General features: G+C 44.8%; 1 protein-coding gene across 1 annotated transcript; it reads right to left on the bottom strand.

Annotated features, from left to right (window-relative positions):
* Positions 1-241: 241 nt before the first annotated feature.
* Positions 242-1303, bottom strand: CCR8 (C-C motif chemokine receptor 8). Its single transcript, XM_057706661.1, has one exon. The coding sequence runs from the start codon at positions 1301-1303 to the stop codon at positions 242-244; it is 1062 nt and encodes a 353-aa protein (XP_057562644.1).
* Positions 1304-9850: the final 8547 nt, after the last annotated feature.

Genomic DNA, 9850 nt, shown 5'->3' with positions numbered 1-9850 from the left:
AAAAAACATCCCCATTGCTAACAATACAATTCATAGTGAAATATACAGACTCTTTTCAGAAAATAGTGTCAAAGTCTTTGAAAGCTGAGAAGATTAATTTGCAACAGTAGGAACTCATTGAATATCATGAAATAAGTCTTGCGTCTGTAGAGTCTCCCTTCATGTAGCCTCAGACTCCAATGTGAGTCACCCTGGAAGAAGACGGGTGATGGAGGCAGAGGGCTGTCCTAAGGCACCTGCCTCACAAAATGTAGTCTATGCTGGAGGAACGGGAGGAGTGCTGATTGTAGGATGATCTTTCCCAGGCCTCCCTAGAGATTTGTCTCCCTACGTAGAGGAAGATGTGGCTGCAACTTTTCTGAAATATTTCCGAGAGGTGTTTCTTGAACTTCTCGCCCATGAATGCATAGATAATAGGGTTCACGCAGCAGTGGGTGAAGGAAACGGTTTCTGTGACATGGGTGGCATAGATTAACTGCTGGCTCATGAGGCATCCATCCAAGATGTGCAAGGTGTGCAGGGAGGTGAGGAAGAGGACCACATTGAACGGCACCCAGAAGAGTAAAGAGGCCACGACCACAATGAGCACGAGCTTGATGGCCTTGGTCTTGTTGTGGTTCTGGCAACTCTTCAGCTGGTGCAGGATGCTGACGTAGCAGAACATAAGGATGGTGAATGGGATCAACAGGCCTAAGATATTCATTTCAAAGTGGATGAAGATCTTCCATTTCAGCGTCTCTTGATTGTAATACGAATAACACTGTAGAACGCCATCTTCAGAGGCTACTTGGTAAAATACCAGCAATGGGCTGGTGGCCACGAGGGCAACCAGCCATACTGCCAGACTCAGGGCTATGCCCATTCTGACTGTCCTCACTTTCATGGCGTACACAGCATGGACAACTGCCAGGTACCTGTCCACGCTCATGAGGGTGATGAAGAACATGCTGCTGAAGAAGCCAAGGTAATAAAAGCCAGAGACCACCTTGCACATTACCGTCCCAAACACCCACTGGTCCAGCTGATAGTGGGTCTGAAAGGGGAAGGAGAAGACAAAAAGCAGGTCAGACAGCGCCAGGTTCAGGAGGTATATGTCTGTGATGCTCCTCAGCTTCTTGCAGGCGACGAGGACCAGGATGACCAGGCTGTTTCCCAGAAGACCGAATGCAAACAGGAGGCAGTAAAAGACGACAAGAAGCCACTTGCTATCCCTCTGGATAAGTTCCCCATCGCAGGGGCTTGCGTTGATATCGGGATAATAGTAGTCGGTCACTGTTATGTTTGGCTCCAGTGTGTAATCCATCGAGGCAGGAGGACTTGGCCACAGAGGCACCTAAGAGAGATTCATTTCTTAACAATATTTCTATTTAAAAATATGGACGGAGTTGTGCCTCCCGCGCCTCCCAAGTTCATGTGTTGAAGCCCTAAAGCCCTGTTACGGACTGTTTGTGTCCTTCCAAAATGTGTATGCTGAAACCCTACCCCCACTGTGGTGGTATGAGGAAGTGGCCTTGTAAAGCGATCAGATTAGGAGGTAGCATGAGGGTGGAGCTTTCGTGAAGGGGGTGAGTGCCTTTATAAGAATCACAGGAGCGCTTGCTTCCTCTCTCTGCTCTAGGGTTCATGAGGATACTGCGAGAATTTGGCAGTTTGCAGCCTCGAAGAGGGCTCTCATCGGGACCTGACTGTTCTGGTACCTTGATCTTGGACTTCCCAGACTCTAGAACGATGAGAAATAAATTTGTTGTTTATCAGCCACCAAGTCTGTGGTATTCTGGGTGGTATCCTAGGAGCGCGAACGGACCAAGACACTCCCAATATCACTATATTTGGAGACAGACCATTAAGGAGGTAATTTAGGTTACGTGAGATCATTGGCTGGGGCCCTAATCCAATTGGACGGGTGTCCTTTGAGAACAAAGCGTGAAGGTAGCCCAAGAGGCTCTCACCAGAAATCCAACTTGTCAGCACTTTGCTCTTGGGGACTTCTAGTCCCCACAGCTGTGAGAAAATAAACTTCTGTCATTTAAGCCACCCAGCCTGTGGCATTTTATGATGGCAGCTTAAACAGACTAATACAGGGGCTATATGGGACCTCTCTGCCTTTTCCACCCAAATTTTCTATAAACTTAGAACTTCTCTAAAAGGTAAAACCTATTCGTATTTTTTTAAAAATTGAAAACTGCCTAGGCTGACTAACAGAGGGATTGGGTGGGATAAGAAAAGCCAAATGTGCAAAGAAAACGTAAATACCTATATTTCTACTCCTCAGGATTAGCAACTGCTAGCATATTGCCATATTTGCTCTTTTTCTTTTCTTCCCTTCCTTCCTTCTGCAATAGAGGTAAAATGAAAGGAAGACTCAATATGTAAAACATGATCATCCTCCTCAAACTCATATTTAAATTCAAGGCAATTTCAATCTAGACATTATTTTTCCGAGGCATTCAATTATTGAACATTCAGACATCCCTATCCACTAATGCCACATTTCTATAATCTGAAGTGCCAAGCAAGTCAGCCATTTTTAAAATATGAATTTCACTTTGTACACAAAATAGATTTTAAAACAGTTTCTGAAGTATGGAGGTGGGCCTCTTTTTTATGTGGCCAGCATCTTTCAAAACAACAGTCTCCCCTCCTACATCTTCCTTCCTACTTGTCTTTTACAGTTATTTTTAAAAACAGTTTTCAGTTCATGGTCCTGCTCGTCTGCTGTCCTGAGATCCTGGACTATGAGGAGGTCTTCAACTCATTTTCTTCCCCAGATCCTTCCAGCTGACACCCACTCCACACTTCCCCCATGCTCTTTTATCATTAAAACCTGTGGAAAGTATTAGCAAGGTCTACCATTAATCACAGTGGACCAGGAATTTTAGACGCATCACCTCATTTATCCTCTGGAATCCTATGAAGCAGGCATTAATATCTCTTTTCTATTTCTGAAGTTACAATTATATCCGAATCTCAGCTTCTGTCCAGTGCCTGAAGCTACACAGAGAGTGAGGCATTGGAGTCAGGACTCAAAATCACATCTGTCTACTCCAAATCCTTGTTCTTTTCCATATTTCTCTATTTTGTGGGTTAAAAAAAAAAAGAGTAAAATGCTCCAATCTTTTGGAATTGAGATCACCTGACTTCCAAGTTCTAGATTACTTTGTAGCAGAGTATACTTGGACTTGTTTTTCAAACTGAGTTTCAGGTTCCCCTCTGTGAAAGCAGGCTAACAACCCTTTTCAGGGTTTTGTGGGACATGCCTGAGGTCATTTAAGTTCGCATCTCATTTAAGTTAGCATCTGGTCAGGGATGAACCGGTCAGCTTTCTTCCTTGAGAATAATACCCACGTGTCTTCCCATCATCTCACAGATGCTCTGTACACAGCAAAAAGACAGATTTCCCCCCCAAATGCCTGGTGACAGGAGGGATCTTTTCTTATCCACCTTCCCACTCTTGGAGGAGCTTTGACACCCTCCTAGCATCCTGCACAGAAAAATGGCATGGCTTATTTTTCTCCACCAGAGCCATGGACAGCCACTAAGACATATGCAGGGTTTGTAAATTCTGGTGATATGCAAAGAAAAAAAAAAGTCACCTCTTGTGCCAAATTTCTGAAATCAAGGTCTTCCCTTTGTCTCCCCCCAGGGACATAAAACTGTCCCTGATTCTTACATCCTTACTCCCCAAGGATGCTTATTAACACATACCTTAATCAGAGACTTCTTTCTGGAGGTTTTCAATGTTGCTAATTCCTTTATCTCAGAGTCGGCACCGTTGGGTGTGTGCAGCTCAGAGGAGAACAGCTCCTCTGCAGGTATCTTATCTGTGTGTGGTGAGTGGCAGAATAGGGGTGGGTCTGCTACTGCACCCTACAGTGATTTTACAAGTTAAAAAAAAAAAAAAAAAGATCTCATACAGAGAACAAACGAGTGGTTACCAGTGGGGAGAGGCAAGCGGGGAGGGGCAATACAGGGGGAGGGAATTAAGAAGTACAAACTCTTAGACATAAAATAAGCTGCAAGCATATAATGTACAACAAGGAGAATAGAGCCAATATTTTATAATAACTATAAATGGAGTCTAACTTTCAAAAACTGTGAATCACTATAGTGTACACCTGTGACTTATGTAATATTGTACATCAACGAAACTGCACTTTTTAAAAAGAAATGCTTAAAAATCGTATATAGTGACAACATACCAAAACAAACAAACAAACAAAATTCAAAATTAAAAAATAGATCTCACCAAAGAACATACAGATGGCAAATTAGCATACGAAAAGCATTATTTCATTAGGGAATTGTAAATTAAAGCGACGGTGAGTTACCACTACACACTTGTTAGAACGGCTAAAATCAAAACAAATGCTGGAGAGGAAGAAGATTAAGAGTAGCCCGAATTTATTGCTGGTGGAAACGCACACTGGTACAACCACTTTGGAAGTGAGTTTGGTACTTTCTCATAAAGCTCGAACAGGCTTACCATATAATCCAGTAATCATGCTCCTGATTTTCACCCAAAGGAATTAAAAACACATCCACACAAAAACCTGAGTATGAATATTTATAGCATCTTTATTAATAATTGTCAAAAATTGGAATCGACCAAGATGCCCTTCAATAGATGAATGGATAAACAAACTGTGGTAATGTATACAGTGGCATGTTATTCAGTGATTTAAAAAAAATCCAGCTATCAGGACTTCCCTGGTGGTGCAGTGGTTAAGAATCTACCTGCCAATTCAGGGGACACAGGTTCGATTCCTGGGCATGGAAGATGCCACATGCTGCAGAGCAACCAAGCCCATGAGCCACAACTATTAAGCTGTGCTCTAGAGCCATCGTGCTACAACTATTGAGCCCCCATGCTGCAACTACTGAAGCCCAAGCACCTATAGCCCAAAGTCCCAATGCAGCCAATAAGTAAATAAATTTACTTTAAAATAAATTTATTTATTTTTTAATTTTTTTAATTAAAAATATTTTGTTTGTTTATTTGTTTATTTATTTTTGGCTGCCTTGGGTCTCTGTTGCTGCGTGAGGGTTTTCTCTAGTTGCGGCGAGCGGGGGCTACTCTTCGTTGCAGTGAGCTGGCTTCTCATTGCAGTGGCTTCTCTTGTTGTGGAGCATGGGCTCTAGGTGTGCGGGTTTCAATAGTTGCAGCATGCAGGCTCAGTAGTTGTGGTGCATGGGCTTAGTTGCTCTGTGGCATGTGGGATCTTCCCGGACCAGGCATCAAACCCATGTCCCCTGCACTGGCAGGCGGATTCTTAACCACTGCACCACCAGGGAAGTCCCTAAATAAATTTATTAAAAACAAAATAGGGGACTTCCCTGATGGCACAGTGATTGGGAATATGCCTGCCAATGCAGGGGACATGGGTTCGAGCCCTGGTCCAGGAGGATCCCATACGCCGCAGAGCAACTAAGCCCATGCACCACAACTGCTGAGCCTGCGCTCTGGAGCCCGTGAACCACAGCTACTGAGTCCCCATGCCACAACTACTGAAGCCCACACACCTAGAGCCCGTCCTCCACAGCGGGAGAGGCCACTGCAATAAGAAGGCCGTGCACCACACCGAAGAGCAGTCCCTACTTGCCGCAATTGGAGAAAGCCCGCATGCAGCAACGAACACCCAATGCAGCAAACAAACAAACAAACAAATTTATTTTTAAAAAGAAACAGCTATCAAGCCACAAAAAGAAGCCTTAAGGGACTTCCCTGGTGGTCCAGTGGTTAAGACTTTGCCTTCCAATGCAGCGGGTGCGGGTTTGATCCCTTGTCAGGGAACCAAGATCCCACATGCTTCTTGGCCAAAAAAACAAAACATAACACAGAAGCAATATTGTAACAAATTCAATAAAGACTTTAAAAATGGTCGACATCAAAAAAAGAAAAAAAAAGCCTTAAGTGTATATTGTTAAGTGAAAGAAGGCTGTCTGAGAAGGTTACAAGCTATATGACTTCAACTACAGGACATTTTGGAAAAAGCAAAATGATAGAGACAGTAAATGATCAGTGGTTGTCTGGGGTTCGGGGGGAGGGGGCTGATTCTTCCAATCCAAGAGCATGAGATATCTTTCCATTTCTTTGAATCATCTTCAGTTTCCTTCATCAATGTTTTATAGTTTTCAGCATATATGTCTTTCACCTTCTTGGTTAAGTTTATTTCTAGGTAGTTTTTTCATGCAATTTTTTTTTAATTTTTAATTTTTAATTTAATTTAATTTTTAAGAACTTTTATTGAGATACAGTTGACATACTAATGCAATTTTAAATGGGATTTTTTTTTTAACTTTCTCTGATATTTCATTTTTTTATGTGTAGAAACGCAGCAGATTCGTTCTTACAGTGGCAAGAACAGGTGTTTCAGGAACAGAATTATGAAGTGATGAACACACAGTTTATTTCTGCTGGTGGAGACGAGGCCAGTGGGTAAGTTTGGTCATCTGCATGGAGGACCGTCTCCTGCCTCAATATCAAGAGGCAAGAACCTAACTGGGCCTGACAAAACCAGATCAACTTGGTTACCTTACACAAAGGTCTATAGCCATAAATACCTTTACCGTGCGGTTCAGGCTGTCCCAGGAAGGCAACAGAGAAAGGCGGCCCATCCCTCTGGCTTTTGTGGTCCAACGGATAACAAGTGACAAACTCTCCCCACCTGCCAATCATAGGCGCTCATCACCCTCCAACCAGGAGCGGGTAGCGAGAAGAGAGGTGAAACCAGAGCTGTCCTTTCCACTGGCGCTCCCCCTCCTGGAGAGATGTGGAACTTCCTTGTGGAAACACAGCGAAGTAAGAGGTCTCACATGCAGATGCCGCCCACCACTGTTACCCTTCAGCTTCTTTCTTTAGGTGCAATTTAGAATGGCTCTGTATTCCTTGCACAACTTGCTTCATGACCTCTAAATCCAATCTCTTTTTTCTGCACTCTCATCTTGTAGAAATATCTGCTGGTGCCTGAGTTCATGTCTAGGTAACTCCCCTACCCTACATCATTCATGCACTGACGCAGTTTGGGGAAAACCTCAGATCTTTTACAAGAGTTTTGCATGTGATAAGCAAAGATCAGTGGTTCACAGAAAGAGAGACCCAGGGCCCACAGATACTGCTGATTCGCATCATGAGGGTGGAAACTATGATACCTGCTTCACCTGAAGTTGTGGGAGGAGCCGTGGGCCCCTCCCCAGTTCGGCCAAGCAGGCCTAAGGGACTTGGTGGAATTCCCCCAAAGCCGACCTCCAGGATGGGCTAGAATGACAGCATGGGACTTGGTGCACGTCCTTGCTTTATGCAGGGTAACTGAGTAGGGGCTGAGGGAAGTCAGGGGGAATGGGCTGGCCTCTATCCTGCACATTTCTTCAACTCCACAAAACTGGGCCACTTGGTAGAGGCCGAATTTGACTGAGCAACTTGACTTGGGCAGAGGCAAGCCCAGTCAGCAGAGGTGATTCTGGGGCTGATTTATACCCCAAGGAGTCTTTACTATGAGCTCCTTGAGATCCTTTTATTTGCTATTCCTCCATACTTGGCACAGTGCCTGGTGGACTGAAACTTCCCAATAAATTGAATGGCGAACGAGGCATGATGAAGATGGGGGAGTCAGGTGGAGTGGAGGGGAGAGGACAGCACAGCCTGGACCGAAGGACCGCCCCTTGCTGCGGTTCCTGGGCCATCGCATAGGGCTGGAATGGGCCCCTGTAGATCCATGTCTTCCCTTGCCCTGTGCTGAAGTTTACTGAGGCTGCTGTTAAAAAGAAAAAAAAATTACCAGAGTTGGTGACTTAAAACAATAAAAATTTATTTTCTCGCAGTTTCGAGTTCAGATGACTGAGCTCTCTCCAGGGTTCTCAGGGAGAATCCTTCCTTGCCTCGTCAGGCTCCTGGTGGCAGCCCCAGCAATCCTGGGCTTGTGGTTACATCACACCAATCTCCGCCTCTATCTTCACATCACCTTCTCCTCTGTGTGCTATGTGAAACCTCCCTCTGCTTCTATCTTTTTTATTTATTTATGTACTTATTTACTTATTTATTGGCTGTGTTGGGTCTTCATTGCTGCACACAGGCTTTCTCTAGTTGCAGTGAGCGGGGGCTGCTCTTCATTGTGGTACACGGGCTCCTCATTGCAGTAGCTTCTTTTGCTGCAGAGCACGGGCTCTAGGTGTGTGGGCCTCAGTAGCTGTGGTGCACGGGCTCAATAGTTGTGGCTCGAGGGCTCTAGAGTGCAGGCTCAGTAGTTGTGGCGCACAGTCTTAGTTGCTCCGTGGCATGTGGGATCTTCCTGAAGCAGGGCTTGAACCTGTGTCCCTTGCATTGGCAGGGGAATTCTTAACCACTGCGCCACCAGGGAAGTCCCCCTCTGCTTCTATCTTACAAAGACTCTTGAGATTGCATTTAGGGTCTACCTGGATAATTCAGAATAATCTCTCTATTGTAAGATCCTTGACCTAATCACATCTGCAAAGATCCTTTTTCCAAATAAAGTTACATTTACAAATTCCAGGGATTAGCACTTGATATCTTTGGGTGGCCTTTATCCAAGCTACTGTACCCTGGCTCTAAAGACGCACACTGTGATGGAATTAAAGAGAAGCCTTCGTTCCTCACTTTTGGGCACACAGCAGGGATCCCAGCATCCTAGAAGAAGGCACCAAACTATACAGCCAAGGTCACATAAGGCCCCCAGAATCAATGGTCTCTCCAAGTCCACCGTCTGCTGCACAGAAACATTCACTGGGTTCTGGAAGGAATACCCTCAGGGACAGATATGTTTTAAAAAAACAAACAAACAAAAAACCTCTTGACAAAGGTAAGAGAATTTAAGTTCTCGAGGACACAGACATGCTGGATTGGATCTCCCAGGGAAGTCCCACGTAAATCCAACTCCATCATGTCCCTCCGAGAGTCAAGAAGACTTTCCTTCACCTCAGAATGAAAAACATACTGATGAAGGAAGCTCCGAAATCCTTATAAAGTGCTGTGCTGGGGACGGACTATAGTTGAAATGGGCTCACCGCACCGCAGTCAGTGGGGACAGGAAGAGCCTGGGGTGTCTGGGTAGGGCAGCTAACTACTGCCACTGTTAGGACAGACTGGGGGGTGGGCATGCTGATCAGCGGACTAGGACACAACACGCTGGGCCAATGTCTCTGGCTAAGCAGTCTACGCACGCGATTCACGGGAACAAACTGACAGGCAGTTATGGATATCTTACTTGATTTTTGCATCCAAGGAAATCCATCTGGCAAAGAGATCTAGCCTGAGCTTTATGTTAGAGATGCACTCTTGCAGTTCCCAGATGTATGTCAGTGCAGAGTCAGAGCTCCTTCAAAGAAAGGAAAGATGGAGAACACCTTCCAAGATGTGAGTTATCTTCCTAAATGTCTGACATCCCTGGACACCTGCTTCGCCTTGAGCCTCCTTTGCTATCAGAGGCAGCTCCACCTCCTCTGGCGGACTAGGCTAGCCCTCTCTCACTTTAAGATGTTAAAATAACCTCATCTGAGGCAGTTACCTTGCAAGAGGATGTCAATTCTCCAACTGGCAAATAATAGATTACGGCATCTTCTATCTCCCTTCCTCCAAAGTGAAAAGAAAAAAGACTGTGTTTAAGTCAACTCTCAGTGTAAATGCATAAATTAGTACTATCACAGATGCTTGCCATAGAGCACTGGGCAGAAAATGACCTCAGGTCATCGAACCGAACTCTTTGTTTATAAATGGGAATATTAAGTCCAGAAAGGAAGTAATTCCCCCCAAAACATGCAGTAAGTTGGTGGTTAAGCCAGAGACGGAACTCAGGTCTTCTGAAGCACAGCCTAGAGTTCTTTTCACATGACACTGTAT

This window comes from Hippopotamus amphibius, chromosome 13 (genome assembly GCF_030028045.1).
Source record: "Hippopotamus amphibius kiboko isolate mHipAmp2 chromosome 13, mHipAmp2.hap2, whole genome shotgun sequence".
NCBI classification, from domain to species: domain Eukaryota; kingdom Metazoa; phylum Chordata; class Mammalia; order Artiodactyla; family Hippopotamidae; genus Hippopotamus; species Hippopotamus amphibius.
The sequence above is the reverse complement of the archived record's forward strand: the minus strand, read 5'-3'. Positions and strand labels throughout refer to the sequence as shown.

Coding starts and splice junctions, on each gene's coding strand:
- CCR8 (XM_057706661.1), bottom strand. CDS start 1,303: ATGGATTACACACTGGAGCCAAACATAACAGTGACCGACTACTATTAT.